The sequence below is a fragment of the Gadus chalcogrammus genome, chromosome 8 (genome assembly GCF_026213295.1).
Source record: "Gadus chalcogrammus isolate NIFS_2021 chromosome 8, NIFS_Gcha_1.0, whole genome shotgun sequence".
In the NCBI taxonomy this organism is placed as follows: domain Eukaryota; kingdom Metazoa; phylum Chordata; class Actinopteri; order Gadiformes; family Gadidae; genus Gadus; species Gadus chalcogrammus.
In genome coordinates this window covers 5580463-5595506 of record NC_079419.1, presented here as the reverse complement: position 1 = coordinate 5595506, position 15044 = coordinate 5580463, and the positions used below count along the sequence as shown (strand labels likewise).

General features: G+C 46.5%; 2 protein-coding genes across 2 annotated transcripts in view; both read left to right on the top strand.

The window, feature by feature from the left end:
- Positions 1 to 5147, top strand: part of kif1ab (kinesin family member 1Ab) — a 34461-nt gene extending 29314 nt beyond the window's left edge. The window contains exons 44-47 of the mRNA XM_056597666.1: positions 994 to 1113; positions 2603 to 2795; positions 3839 to 3957; positions 4369 to 5147. Of these exons, the coding sequence (XP_056453641.1) occupies positions 994 to 1113; positions 2603 to 2795; positions 3839 to 3957; positions 4369 to 4414 (478 nt within the window). The 3' untranslated portion in view covers positions 4415 to 5147. The remainder of the gene's footprint in view (positions 1 to 993; positions 1114 to 2602; positions 2796 to 3838; positions 3958 to 4368) is intronic.
- A 2459-nt stretch (positions 5148 to 7606) lies between these two features.
- Positions 7607 to 14443, top strand: LOC130387208 (espin-like protein). Its single transcript, XM_056596217.1, has 8 exons — positions 7607 to 7802; positions 9031 to 9068; positions 10468 to 10533; positions 11087 to 11189; positions 11712 to 11839; positions 12263 to 12437; positions 12855 to 13198; positions 13346 to 14443. Exons 1-8 carry the CDS (start codon positions 7607 to 7609, stop codon positions 14441 to 14443), a joined length of 2148 nt encoding a protein of 715 aa, XP_056452192.1.
- The last annotated feature ends 601 nt before the right edge of the window (positions 14444 to 15044 follow it).

Below are 15044 nucleotides of genomic sequence, written 5' to 3'. Positions count from 1 at the left end.
GACCCCGGGAGGAGGATGCAGCCAACGGGCGCATCGCATCACTCACGGCATACTGTACTGTAACGAGGGACGGAGAGGGAGAGGGAGTCCAGTAGGTAGTGAGTCCAGGGGGTGTGTGTGTTATCTGTCTTGTGTGTGTGTGTGTGTGTGTGTGAGCCCAAGGGTTCCCTGCACAATCACCCATTAAACTCTCCTGTCATGCAGAATAGGAGAGTCGATCTCTAAAGAAGAAACTCTAAACTCTGTCTAGATGGACAACGGTCAACTTGCTAGTGCGGAGGACGGTCTTTTGTTGTTGTATAATGTTACAGTCTTAACAATTTACAAGGGTTAGGGTACCGTCATAAAACAAGGAGTGCTGGAGCTGAGGTTTCCGGTTGGGTACGACTTTGAATGAGAGTGAAGTAGTTTGAATGTCAAATGTATTTCGACGTTCATTCATAGTGTTGTTACTCATAGACTTTATGAATAATCTAATCTAAAGTGTGGTTGCAGAATACCGCTCAACTGGGTGAAATGGGTGGCCGAACAGTGAACAGAAACTCAGCCAGCATACACTTATCCTCAAGTCAGTGGGAAAACAAGCTAAATCATCCTTCAGACAACGACATAGCTAGAATAAATGTCTGTAAAGCTTTAAAATCCACTTGGTGTACACTTCCCACTGTAGAAATACAATAACTCAAATCCTTTTCTAAAAAAATAGAATAACTCTTAACCCTTTCAGTTTTTAGTTTCTGGTCCAGGCTCTGCTTTCCCCCCCGCCCCAGAAGTTATGTATTAACATAGTAGGCCTTCTGGATCCAGGATTGCTTTTGTTCGAACCTTCATATTGTTTCATAGTGTACATTAAGTGTGTGTGTGTGTGTGTGTGTGTGTGTGTGTGTGTGTGTGTGTGTGTGTGTGTGTGTGTGTGTGTGTGTGTGTGTGTGTGTGTGTGTGTGTGTGTGTGTGTGTGGTGTGTGTGTGTGTGTGTGTGTGTGTGTGTTGTAGACATACTGAGCCCGGTTCAGGGGCCTCTACTCCAGACCTGGACCCCTTCAGCCCGGTGGACAAGAGGAAGGCCCTGCGAGGATGCACGTTTGTTCCGGACATCCAAGAGATCCGCGTCAGGTGAGGGCTGAGTGCTCATGTGGTTTCATAAAGGGCCATGCTGTATGCTATTGGGAGAGCTAGAGCAGATCTGCAAGCAGGCCCGCCGCTCGCTGTACGCAGAGTACGCAGAGCGCGTAGGGCACTAAGTACCTGAGGGGGCACCAAAAATTGTAAAAAAAAAGTTTGTAAAAAAAAAAAAACGTAATATATGTAAATTAGTTATGAAGAGGCCCACCGTTGTTTGTTCTTAATTGTATAACCTATCAATCAATTTCGGCAAATTAGATGTTTTTACCTAATATATAAAAAGGGCCCCCCCCCCCCCCCCCCCCCCCTGCTCGTGTAGGGCACCGAAACGGCCAGCAGCGGCCCTGTCTGCAAGGCATCTGCATGCAATCCTTCTCTACAGCTTTCATGATTAAATACTTGACTTATTTTGTTTTTGGTGTGTTCCTTATCCCTTTACTGGTCTCAGAGGGCCTAAACCAGTGGTCAGCAACCTTTTCCACATGCAGTGCCAGTTTGGCACTTTCTCTCGTTAATGAGTGTGCCTTAAGCAACAATATATTAAATATTAAGCTGAATTATGACACAGCGACCAAAAACATTTCCAGAAGACCTGGAATTGTATTATTTCCATATAGTCCACAATCATGCATCAACATTTTAAATGTTATTTTTGTTGTTATATTTGCAACATGGGCTTACAAATTATAATTACATGTGTCCCATCTTAAAACACCACTTTCAGAAACTCATTCAAAAACATATTTGCACTGTGAGAAATGTAAAAAACAAGAATATATGAGAATGTTGGAACCATGCATGTACAGCTTTGCAAAACCATGTGAAGGCGATGCATACAGGCCACTTGCAACAATATTCTAAATATTTCTTTCTCTATTACTCACAACATAGGTTTAGGCTAAAAACTATTAATTGATCCCATTTCAGAACACTGCTTTCAGTAACTCATTTAAACACATTTGAATTGGGAGGAAATGCCCCAAAACAGAATAAAGTGCATTTTTTTTTTCTTTCTCAAGTCTGCCAATGATTATGCTGCCACGTGCCAGTGGTGGCATGCGTGCCTAGGGTTGCCGACCCCTGGCCTAAACCCATCAAAGCTTAAGCATAGTGCCTATTTGCTTTCAGTCCGCCCCTATGTTGATCAATGAGCAGACCCACACCACAGTCGCAGCTGAAGAGATTGCAGAGCGGAGATCATTTTGTCCTGCCGTCCGTCTTTATTATGCATCCGTCCAGGTGTTGTTTACACCCATTTTTTTTCTGCTGGTCAATTAAAATTGCGTCGATCAGTGAGTCGGCGTCACAGTTGCTTTACAGTGGCTTTAAAGTCCTGACGAACAGAGACTTTTAATTTTTTTTTTTTGTTACTAGAGAAAATCACTTCTATGCATGTCAACAGCAACCTTTCAACCCTACGCATGACTCTTTCACAGCTTTTCAGTATATTCACTAAAAAGTCTCCCCTCCCCTGCCTCAGCCCCATCGTGTCCAAGAAGGGCTACCTCCACTTCCTAGAGCCGCACTCCAACGGCTGGGTGAAGCGCTACGTGGTGGTGCGCCGACCCTACGTCTACCTGTACCGCAGCGAGAGGGACAGCGTGGAGCGCGCCGTCATCAACCTGTCGTCGGCTCAGGTGGAATACAGCGAGGACAAGCAGACTCTGCTGAGGGTACGTCTACCCTAACCCCTACTCCCTGACATTAGCGCTACCCCAAACACTAAAGTCAACACTGACCCTAAGCCTACAAGCAAACTCTTCTGCTGGGTACGTCTACTCTCACCATGACCCTGACCCTAACACCAGCACTTATCCAAACAGTGAAGTAAACCCTGACCCTGACCCTGACCCTGACCCTGACCCTGACCCTGACCCTGACCCTGACCCTGACCCCAATCCCGACTTCAGTCCAGAACCTTTTCGTGAGGGTAGACACACAAGTAGCCTGGGAACGAGACGAGTCTGGGAGCTGGTGTCCTGTTTGCTCTGGCTGATGGTCTGGCCCCCCCCATCCGTTCAAACAGACTTCCAGCAGACCTGAACCCGGGTCAGGCCAATCACAAGCGTTGATCTATAATAGGGCGGGTTTATTAGCTTTGTTGGGTACGATGACTGGACAGTGGAGTGTTAAGGCGTCACGCCGCTGATGTGGCGGTCTGTTGACTCCACTATCGGGACGGTGTTAAACGAAGTGGACCGTATATTCTCCCTAAAGGAAGAATGAACAGCTGCAATTTATGCTTTTCTGGATAAGAAAGATGCGCTTATCGTACGTCACATGATTCGTTTCTGTGATTGGTTGGAGATCTATCAAAATCGCATTCACAGGGCTTTTGGACTGCGCACGTTGATAAAGCCCCTCGGAAATTGAAAAATAACTCAGAGGTTCCAGATTAATGGGCCTTTGTGAGTCGGGTTGGCGAAGTCAAGCTAGAAACCACCACCGTACCACCAGATAATCCTGGCTCCTAGCCTGTTCTTGTGAGGGAAAGGAAGTATACATATCGATATACCAGAGTGGGAGAACTTTATGAACAACCTTACTGACGACGATAGCGATATATTGTTTCTCTTTCTTCTGACAAATGTACTTATTGTAAGGCGCTTCGGATATATGCGTCTGCTAAATAACCTAAATGCCCTTCATGTAGATGTAAATGTAGATGTACTTTGTATGATTCGCTCCCGTTGAGAACGTAATCTGTGTTTCGCAGACCCCCAACACGTTTGCGGTGTGCACGGAGCACCGGGGCATCCTGCTCCAGGCCAGCAACGACAAGGAGATGCACGACTGGCTGTATGCCTTTAACCCTCTGCTGGCTGGTACCATCAGGTGAGCTCGCTGATCAGGGGATTAATGTTATTGTTAATTAATTAATGTTTTCATGGACAAGGCCTCATGGTTGAGCTGAGAAGTGGGAAGTCGTGGAGTTTCTTGCAATACCACGAGTGCATTTGCTTCTTCATATCTTTCCTGTTTGTAAACAATGTTTAAGAAGTCCTATTCTAAATTCTAAAATGTAGTTATTATATATATTGAAATAATACAGTATCAACATTATGTTTTATGTTAATTAAATACATCATGTTTATAATGTATTTATTGAATTGATATGGCACCATCCTTTATAGAACAGGACGTTGCCTTTGTGTTGGAATTCCTTTTTAAGGGGAGTCCCACTCTCTCCAACACACCATACCTTACCCATTGTGCCATTCTTTGAATGTGTTTTTTCCTCTCCAGGTCTAAGCTATCCAGGAGGAAGTCAGTCCAGTCGGCCATCTTTTGAGCCGGACGGCACTACAACGCAACAACACAACAAAACAAGCTTAATTGACCTTCTGACCACCGTGTAAATAGATATAAACAAACGTATTCATAGCCCGTTCAGATAATGCTCGGTGTAACCCCCTCCCCCACCCGGTCACAAACAACTCTCCAGCACACACACCTGAAAAAAACGAATCATCCCAAAATGGCCGCCTTTTTTACTCATGTATTAATTTGTATTTTGTTGCTGCCTTAGCGAGCCCTGCACGGTTTGTTCCCCTGCTGACCTCGCCCTAACCCTGCCCTGTAGAGACCACAGGATAGACGCCTCGCACTATTCCCCCGGTCATGACGTTATCTTATACTGGATACTGAAAATCGTTGTCAGTAGCTGCCCTCCTATGTCCACGTCATGAAGTAGTACATGTAGTACATCTGGCATTATCTAGTTATTCCCCTGTAGACTCCCCCTCCCCCATCCCCAAGACCAATGCTCCCCTCTAGATATTTAAGATGTGGTTCATTAAATACCCCTCCCCAAATATTTTATGTACATATAAATCCATCCTTATGGTAAACAAACCCGCTGTTGCTCCATGGATATCGTCAGACGAGGAAAAGAGAAATACCGTGACCCCCTTCTTGTGCAGTCTTTATCCCAGATAGGCCCGTGTCCCTCTCTGTGGCTTTAGGGGAGCGAGGGGACAATAGCATTCCCTGCAGTGTGTCCTCTTCACCCCCCCCCCCCCACCCCCCGCTGAAGCAGCGCTAGACGTTACCTCAGTTTGGAACCGACCCCACAGCTCACTGGGAGCTTTGAGTAGCAGGCTACGGTTGGATATTACACCAGACGTGCACACACACATGCAGACAGAGACACAGAGAAACACACACAGAGAAACACACACACACACACACACGCACACGCACACGCACACGCACACACGCACAAACACAAAGAGAGGGAGCCTTTGCAATCAATCAGCATTTTAATAGAAGAGAGACGTAAATAAGTTATTGAGAAAGAGGGCAGGGTGTGATTTACGTTGAGCTATGATGTATGTTTTCCCACCAGTTTTTTTTCCCCTTTTAATTGAAGAAAGTGGTTGTGATGGTGGCCACACACAAAGTAATCCATCAACTGTGAAGGGTGCCCCCTTGGACTTATGTTTTTTCTAGTTTTTTGGCGTTTGTTTACGTTTTATGCACTGTAATGTATTAATGGACCCAATTACTTTGTCTTTTTTGCATGGCACTTTATTCTATTGAGTTAATGTCTCCGATCATTTGCTCGTTTTTTTTCTTAAACCAAAGCACTGCAATCCTTCATTTAATGTTTGAGATCAAATGAGCATATGAACCCATGTTGTCCACTATGAGGAGGAGCATGTATAATAATAATAATGTATTGATGTCTGCGAAGATAACAGATCAATGTTCCAAATTAAATCCCTTTTAGCAGCTATGTTCAAAAGAGGCTAACACTTGGGTACACCAAAAGCCAAACGCTAATGGAGGCTAATAGACAAACAAACAGGGGGGATCTGCCAGGGACCTACAATGTGTTCGGAAGAAGAGAGCTGATTTAATAGCACATTCTCTGTGCACCACACAGTGCCTCCCGTTCTCCACCTACCTTATGTCTTTCTTTCATTCTTCACACCTGTCCCATACGGAAATGGTGGGTCCTTGAAATCCCCTTTCAAGCCAGAGACATTTATCATTTACCAGAACAAGTGATGTGTTCCTGTTCACGATCTGAGTCGGTGTGCTGCTGGCGAGGAGATGTTTTACCCGTGACGCTTTAGAGTAGTTTGGTATGGCCTGTAACCACGGCTACAGTAGCTGTACTCATGTTGTATAACTTGTGCACTTAACCCTTCCCTGACTTTTGCTTTTGTACTGTAGCGATGACTAGATGTTTTGGACACCTGGTGCTTGTCTCCTGAACAACCATATAGTATCACTAGCTTGGTGTGAGCAGTTCCATGGCCAGGAATCAATCAATAGGGTATACTGAATGTTAATTATGTTTAAAAATTAATTATATATATATTAACCAAACCCTTATCACAAAGATCAAAAAGCCTTTGAGTGGTTTAAATTGTATCACAATGCTGTGCTGTGGTTGAGTGGTCCGGGTCTTGGTCAGAGAGGTATGCCTCAGGCCAGCCAACCTGTTTGTGCATCCAAACCTAGAAGGGAGACGTACAATGTGCAATTTAGACTACTGTTGAAATTAGAATACCAAGCCTTAACCCAAACTATTTCATAATTCTTCACAATTACAAGGGAAGTTGTGAATTGTATTTGATCTCCAATGATGTCCTGGGTCATCTTAGTTTACTAAACCTTTGTAACATGGTTTATTACTCTTGATATGTTAGATGTATTACATAACATCTTAATATCTTCAGACCTTTGGAACAGATGATTTGTACTAGACCTTAATTATGAAGGATGTGTTGCACTTATGTTTGGCATGTGTTGAACATGCTGTAATTCTACTGAACCATTTTCCACCGACGTTATTCCCCAGATGTTGTTAAAATTGTAGCGTTGTAACTTAACAACCGAAATCATCAGAATCATTATCACTTTATAACCAACCTGAGCTCCACCTTACAGTTAAAACAAACACTTTATATGAGTTATTTTTACTTTTAAAGTCCATCACTCGAAAGCAAACGAGACCAGTGGCTCTTTAAAGCGGTTTACTTGTGCACAGCGGTCTATATTTGTCTAGCGATAGATGACTTGATGCTTTTTGTGTTTGAAAGGCTTATAAAAAAAGAAAAGAATGAACGACCATTGTGGATCAAAGCATGCGGGTCTGATTCTCTTGCTACACCCTTGGCCTCTGTCCCTCTCCCCTTCCCCTTACTGTCCCTCCTCCATTCGCTTGGATCCCTTTTGCTTAATGCTTGATAGTGACGCAATCAACCCAACCTGCTCCCCTACCCCATGCATCCCATAATTCCAAGTGCTGCTTGTAAAATACTGCTCTCTCCACCAATACCTTGTGATGATGACTAACTGGAAAAACCTTCTTCTTGGCTTTGTCTTGCATATGAAACCAAAACTGCTGTGTCAGGTCCTATCAAACACACTCGCACGCACACACACACACACACACAGACGCTATTATTAACTCTCTCTCTACTGTATCCCCATCTCTCACCCTCTTTCTATCTCCCCATTGATACCCATGATGAGTAAGAAACCAGCCTGTTTATTGTGTCACATGTCCTCGCAGTGCTGGATTGCTGAGCTCGAGTCGGACTTGCACGTTTCAGGGCTGGTGCAGAGGGGATGGATGTCAGAGGTTCTGGTGGGAGCGGTGGGTCTGAGGGCCCTCGCCCCAGAGACAGGAGACTGTATACCAGAGGGTGTGATGGGAAAGGCAGGTCAGAGGAGGCCCCTGCCCCAGGGACAGAGGAGAAGGCGGGGGAGGGATCCTTAGTCTCTGTGCTCATGTTTATGTGTGAATGTTCAGGAGTCCTCTGCTGGTGTCTTATTCTCATGTTTGTGGACCAGTAATACGAAAATAAATTGTTGAAAAAAAAGTTTAATCAAGCGAAATAAATGTGTTCAAAAACTTGCAGCATTTCCATGGTGTGTGTGTTTAGTTTTTCTGATCTCTTGATGACTTATCACCCAACCCCCGGACTTTAAGGACACAATTCCTTCTTTTATTTTCTTCACACACAACCCGACTCAACTGATAGATGCATTGACACATCATTTGAACACCTTATGCTCTTTACGTTTATATTTATTATAGACGATTCAGCTCAGGACAGCCTGTGCACCCCGGTCTCCAGCCCGTTGCAGTTGTGAAGTCTTGCATTATTAATAACACACTCCCGACGTGCAACACTCAAGCTCCTCCAAGGAGACTAATCCCCTCAGAGTAGACGTAATCACCAGCCGCTGTGGCAATACAAAGCTGTAGGACTAACCACCAGCCACTTTGCACCGTACGGATTGGGTTACGGGAGACAAGACACGCCAAGGGGTTTTGGTTTTTTAACCCTTTTTTTTAGGAGAGGAGAAGTGTATTAGAACATAGGTTTAAACAAATTCATTCTTAATGTGTTTATGCGTTTCTACTTCCCTTGACATGAATGAACATATTACATTTTGTGGTTTTACAAATATTTCATTAAAGTTTTAAATTTTAAAATACAATCTAACATTATACAAATTCAGCATTTTCTTTATTCTACAAGCACATTTATATTAAATACACATCTGAAGACAAAAGAAGCATTATATCGCAGCATGTGAGTAGATATTTCTACAAGTGGATCGATTCTTTCTCTCTCTCTCTCTCCATTTTTCTTTCTATTCCTCTAATTTCCTCTGACACTAATCATATCCCCCATTCCCTGCCCTAGTATTTATTCCAGTTGTTTCTAACGTATATAATCAGTTGTGTTATTTGTCACCCTATCCTGGGTGTTTAATTATGCACACTCAGAAGGCCCCCCATCCAGGGTTTACATACTGCTGGTGCTTCTCCTTAGCTTTGGTGGGGGTTCAATTGATGGCAGCCTGCGCATGACGAGGTCCACACCAATTGCTCTGTCCTGCCCGCTTGTGCTTCTGCACACCTTGTCCTTTAGCCTGCAGGCCAGCTGATCAACTGTACGGGCCTACCGTCCAACACGGTAAGTACCATAGGCATGCACACCTACAAATAACTCCCATTGATAAACCACTTTAATTCAAATGTATTATTTGTTTGTGTAATACTTTTAGAGGGAAATTACATTCCAATGAAGTAGCTCATATTTTTTAGGCCCTGTTAATACTCAAAGCATAATTTCAACATTAATGTTGTCATGCTTACAAAAATGATACCGTTATTACTAAAATGAATGAATGAATGCATGAAAATACATCAACCATGGGCAAAAATAATAATGATGTGGAACCAATTCATAATGTAATGTATAAATTCACTGAGATATCAGATTCTTTAACTTATGTTATGTGTCAACATTAAATATGATAGGAATGAAAGTAAACAAAGGAAGATAGACAGTAGGGACTGTAAAAGGTTATGTTTAGGCATCAACACCTTACAATTAAACAGTATACACGTCCAACCTTGTTCACTGAAGATGCTTGGCTTGTATCTTTGGCAACACTTGTTGTGTTGGTAGAACATATTGGTTCCAAAGTGGATTGGGTAATCAAGGCAAAGGTAATTAAGACATTCTGACATTAGTGTGGAGCTGATTGCGAGTGGCCGGACGGATTGCGAGGGAAATCTCGCGGAGGGCGGAGGGCGATGGTTATCGGAAGCAGCAGATCATGTCACGCTGAACTTCCACGCACTTCAGGTGGGGTACGATACAGTCAATGACCCGTCTCCTGTTTCAACCGTCTGTCCTGCACGCCAGGCACGGTGCCACACAGGATCTGTACATTAACATGGCCTCAGCCATGTGTGCCTTCGCTGGGGGTGTGTGTGTTTGTATGTGTGTGTGTGTGTTTGGGGGGGGGGGGGTTGTGTGTGTGTGGGGATGTGTTTGTTTGTGTGTGTGTGCGCGGGGGTGTGTGTATGTATGTGTGTGTGTGTGTGTGTGTGTGCAGGGGTGTGTGTGTGTGTGTGTGTGTGTGTGTGTGTGTGTGTGCAGGTGTGTGTGTGTGTGTGTGTGTGTGTGAGGGGGGGGGGGGGGTTGTATTAGACATTAAAGAGATTACTTTCAGGCCTCTGAAACAGAGGAGTGTGTCCTATTTCCCTCCATCTGGATAAGTCTTTCAACCGTAACGGTTGTTGGACAGTTTTGTCTACACTATTATGTCATTGCTTTGGCTTTTGGGTCATGATTATGATTATACCAGGGTACTAACAACTTGATATTAGAATATGACAAATTGTCTGGATATTGCATGCTATTTAGCATTTGTGTATGATTTGTGTATTTGTTTATGACACATTTCCATGATGAACAAAACAATTGTACTCAAATAAAGCTTCACTGGTTAAGTCATGGTGAAATGATAAACAATGTATACCTCCTTGTTTTGTTTCTTTTTTGTGGTATGTTCCCTCCCTAGACACTGGTGGAACTTGAGAAAGCAGAGTGTTCCTCCGGCCCCCCGTGCGGCATGGAGAACAGCAAGGTGAGTGACGAAGGAGTGGGCACCTACTGTACTGTGCACTGAAGCATCGGGAAGTCTGCATAATGGAGAAGCCTTGTTCAGCAGACGTGTACCCACTGTTCACCCACTGCATCAAAAGACTTCGAAAACATCAAATGAAGCTTGATTAGGATTAGTCGCATGTCCCATTTCCAGCAATTCATTTCAAGGAATTAATAATTTTCTGAATCTGTCCAGATTCCAGTCCCGACGAAGTACACGCTGTATTTTTTTTATTCTGAACAGCATTTCCTCACCATCACTGCGTTGTGTGTGTGTGTCTTTGGGTGGGTGCGTACGGGTACTTGTGTGCGGGCGGGCATGAATGTGCGTGTGCTTGTGTCTGCGCGTGCGTGCTTGTATGTGCATGTTTGCTTATGTGTGTGTGTGTGAGTGAGTGTATGTGTGTGTGTGTGTGTGCATGTGCGTACATGCGTGTGCTTGTGTGTGTGTGCTTGTGTACGCGAGTGCTTGTGTGTGTGCGCCTGATTGTGTGCATGCGTGTGTGTGCATGTGTGTTTGTGTGTGTGTCCAGCAGCCAGTGAAGGAGGTGTCCCCGGTCCCTCGCCAGCCCTCTGTATGCCCGACCATAAAACACGCCTCGGGTTCGATGCAGCAGGTGCAGATGGCCTCCTCGGGTGAGACAGCCCTGCTCCTCATTGGTATCGGCATCGACCTGGTGATGTCATGATGCATTGACCAATGACAAATGTCTCATTTACATTTACATTTAGGGCATTTGACAGACACTTTTATCCAAGTGACTTACAATAAGTACGTTGGTCATAAGAAAGAGAAAAAACAATATATCGCTGTCGTTACAGTACAGATATTCATAGAAACAAGTGCCAAGCACTCACTATTGCTAGGATAAGCCATTCAAATAAAGATAGCTAGAATAAGACACTACACAATGCTAAGTACTATTTTAAAGTGCCTCTCATGTCTATTAAAACCATAAGAGTTATAATTCGGTAGAGGAGGTAGAGACTCAACTTAAACAAATTGTTTCAGTTTAGACCCCTGCAATATAAGTCTGAACAGCCTTACATCTCAAATGACACACATTTCAGATCGTGTGGGAGGGCACTTCCTGTAACGGTAAACAGAAGTACATGTTTTCATCGGCTGAATATGAACGCATGACGTTCTCCTTCCAGTGGTCGGGTCGTTCAACCTGCTGAGGCCCCCAGACCAGGACTACACCTTGTCGTCTCAGATGAAGGCCATCCGGTCCATGAAGCACGCTGGCTTCACCGCAGTGTTCACGGGACAAACGGTGAACCAGGTGTCACGTCCATAATGAGGCTGACAAGATCTGTAGGGAGATGTACAGCACACAATCAAGATATAACATTGCAGAAACCGTTTTCATGTCTGTTTTTGTTGTTCATGCACGAAAGGCTGGATTGAATCACATAATGTATGTTGTTGTAGGATGTCCAAACCCTGTATGGGCTTTGTACATCATGACGTGCCATCGCAAAAACCGCATGTATTTCGGACGTATAGTAGCATAGGAGACATTGACATTGTTAATTCTGACACAGCGTTTCTCATGCGAGTCGTGGCAACACAAAGTTTAGATTGGGCTAAGCTTCTGTATTTTAAGTTTGGGGGAATTATGTTACTACAACTCCCATGATGCATTCTAATGTACAAGCCCTGTTCCTTGCTGAAACCCTGACAGAAGCCGGACGCTGAGGAAGAGCTGTGGCAGCGGGAGGTTCCGATCGTGGAGGTCATCCTCGCCGACATCGACTCCCTGGTGCCCACCCACGATGAGGCGGGCCAGCCCATCGCGGAGTGGAAGAGGCAGGTGATGGTGAGGCAGCTCCAGGTACGACTGGGCGATGAAGAGGAGCAGAGGAGGGAGGTGAAGGTATGTTCTGACTAGCCATACACGAAAGGCTGGCTACTTCTGCTACCTCAATCAGATAATAAAGAAGATATTAAAGAAAGGGATGTTGAGATTAATTCACGACAATAACATAAACTGTGCATGGGTGCTGATTGACCAGTCCTAGTCATTGACTTGCCAAAGGTGAGTCAATTTGTCGGTTATGTTGTCCTTGTTCCCGCAAAATAAAAACAACTTGACCATGTTTAACCCCAGTCACAGTGCGGTTTCAGATTGACAATGAGCAAACAATACATGAAAAGCTGCACATTACACAGACTTTTTACAGGCTGTTTGTTTCTGAGCTTTTCTCCCTGACAGTTCATGTGTAGTATTCAAATCTTGACAATAGCATATACAGCGCATGTGTGGCCATTGACCAACCCTGTCTCTCAGGCCATAGCCGACGGGCCCGTAGCAGTGGATGGCTGGAAATACTCCCAGACCCACAATGCCATCCTTGGGCCCTTCGGGGAGCTGTTGTCAGAGGAGGACCTGGAATACCTCGAGACGCAGATTGAGAAGGTTTCCGTCCAGAAGCGCTGCCAGGCCTTCGAGTTGGAGCTCACCAGGCTCACCGAGGAGCTGCGGACCGTGCTGCCCGATCCTCTGGTCAACGTCTCCCTGAACAAGGAGGCGCTGAAGGAACCGATGGACCCGGACGGACGCCTCCCGCTGCCCGCGTGGTGCGGCCGCGTCACCGAGATCGTCAGGAACATGTCGCAGCTCCTGTCCCATTTGACCGGCGTCCGGGAGGGCGGCGAGAGGAGCACTGCGGAGGGGTTGATGGAAGGGGCGAGGGGACCGCAGGGGGTCCGAGGCGGCTCGGCCGGTCCGGAGCTCGGCCGGGACGCGGGGCGGCGGGGTGTAACGGGTGCCCCGGTACCTGCGGAGGCATCCCCCGGGTGCAGGATACCACATGTTGGGATGGCGTCAGCTTTCAGCCATCGCCTGGAGGCCAACGGGCAGAGCCGAGCGCAGAGGGAGAGGGCGGAGCGGGAGATCCAGCAGTCCGGAGTGTCGGTTCGAGAACTGCGGTCGAACTTCGAGGGCAAGCTCGGAGGGATCTACCCCTTTGCCGGCTTCGTCGCTGACGCCGGCAAGCGGGACGACCGGGGAGGCCAAGGAGCGGATGAAGCGACACAAAAGGCGCTGTCCGGATTGAACAGCCACCACAACAACAATGTAGACCACACCGTGAGGCCCTCCGTCGGGGAGCACAACGTGGTCACACCCGTCATGGAGACTGTGAGCTTGAGGAAAGAGCGTATAGTTGTGCTGTTTCTCAGCCACTGGAAGAAATCGGCGTACGCCATAACGGTGAGAGCAGCTAGGCGGAGACAGGAGCAGGGGCCAGAGGCTGACGGGGTCCAGGAGCTAGGGGTTGGCCAGAGAACCACCATGTTGCAGTTCTGCTGCCAAAGAACCGCCGTGGACAAGATGCTGCATTCCTGGAGGAACATCCGCGCGGTGAGGCCCGGGAAGGCCGTGGCTTCGGCTTCCAGCCGGACCACGTACTCCCCTGAGCAGTTCCTACGGGCGTCGGACGGCGTCGTCGCGGCGACCCACGACGACCTGACCCTGGAGCTCTTCATGCTGGGCTACTTCCGCATCCTGGAGCAGGAGCTGCCGCCCGAGGAGAGGAAGATGAGGCACCTGCTGTGCTTCGAGGTGTTCGACCACGTGGGCGGCTTCCCCTGGGAGACCGTGCGGGATTTCCACAAGGCCGTGGTGCGGGACGTCCAGGCCGGGCGGCGGCGCTGGGGCGACGGCTTCGAGGACGCCAAGGCGCGTTTCTTCGGCGAACCCTCGGCCACCCGCGGAGACCCCCTCGTCCCCCGGGGGCCCGCCGCCCGCACGGAGTCGGCTGACCAGCGTAGCAGCGAGGCGGACTTCTCCTGTTTCAGCAACGGAGACATTTGTAAATACATCGACCGCAGCTTCGCCTTCTGGAAAGAGAAGGAAGCGGAGCTTTTTGATTTCGCCCCGTAGTCCGCAGTCATCCACGCTGGCTTTATTGGGGTTTTTCTTGTGAGTGATGATATATATTTACGGGATTAGTAGATGGTTGCGTTGATTTTTAGATCCAAAGTGTATTTGTGATATGTATTATGATTTAAATCATTTAAATCCATAAGTGTCCATTATATTGCCATGCCTAGTTGTGTGTTTTTGTGTGTGTGGATGTGTTTTCGATATATCTTATTTTATTTGAAGTTCTACATGTCCATGAGATACATGGGCCTCATCACTGGAGGAGACTGTCATCATCAATGGCCCTGTGACAACGCTGAGCTCATCACACATTCTCACGATGCCAAAACAAGCATGATTACACTGCCACCGGCAGTCAATGTCTACGCAAACACACACACACACACAGACAGACGGACGGACGGACGGACGGACGGACAGACACAAACAGACACACAACATGCATTCCAGAAATACACTTAAACCCAAACAATCCTAAAGGGTTACGCGACTGATTGCTGGAGCTCGCTGGTACCAGGAAACGTTTACTGCACCAGCGAAAGTCAAGTGGTTGATGACTGCTGCCACTGAACTCGATAGCTTACCACAGCAACCAACC

What these genes read in the sequence shown, in the direction of transcription:
- LOC130387208 (XM_056596217.1), top strand. Translation starts at nt 7,607, where the DNA reads ATGAGTAAGAAACCAGCCTGTTTATTGTGTCACATGTCCTCGCAGTGC. An exon ending in GGGTGTGATGGGAAAGGCAG is followed by an intron (nt 7,803 to 9,030) that starts GTCAGAGGAGGC and finishes TTTAGCCTGCAG; the next exon opens with GCCAGCTGATCAACTGTACG. An exon ending in GCGGCATGGAGAACAGCAAG is followed by an intron (nt 10,534 to 11,086) that starts GTGAGTGACGAA and finishes GTGTGTGTCCAG; the next exon opens with CAGCCAGTGAAGGAGGTGTC.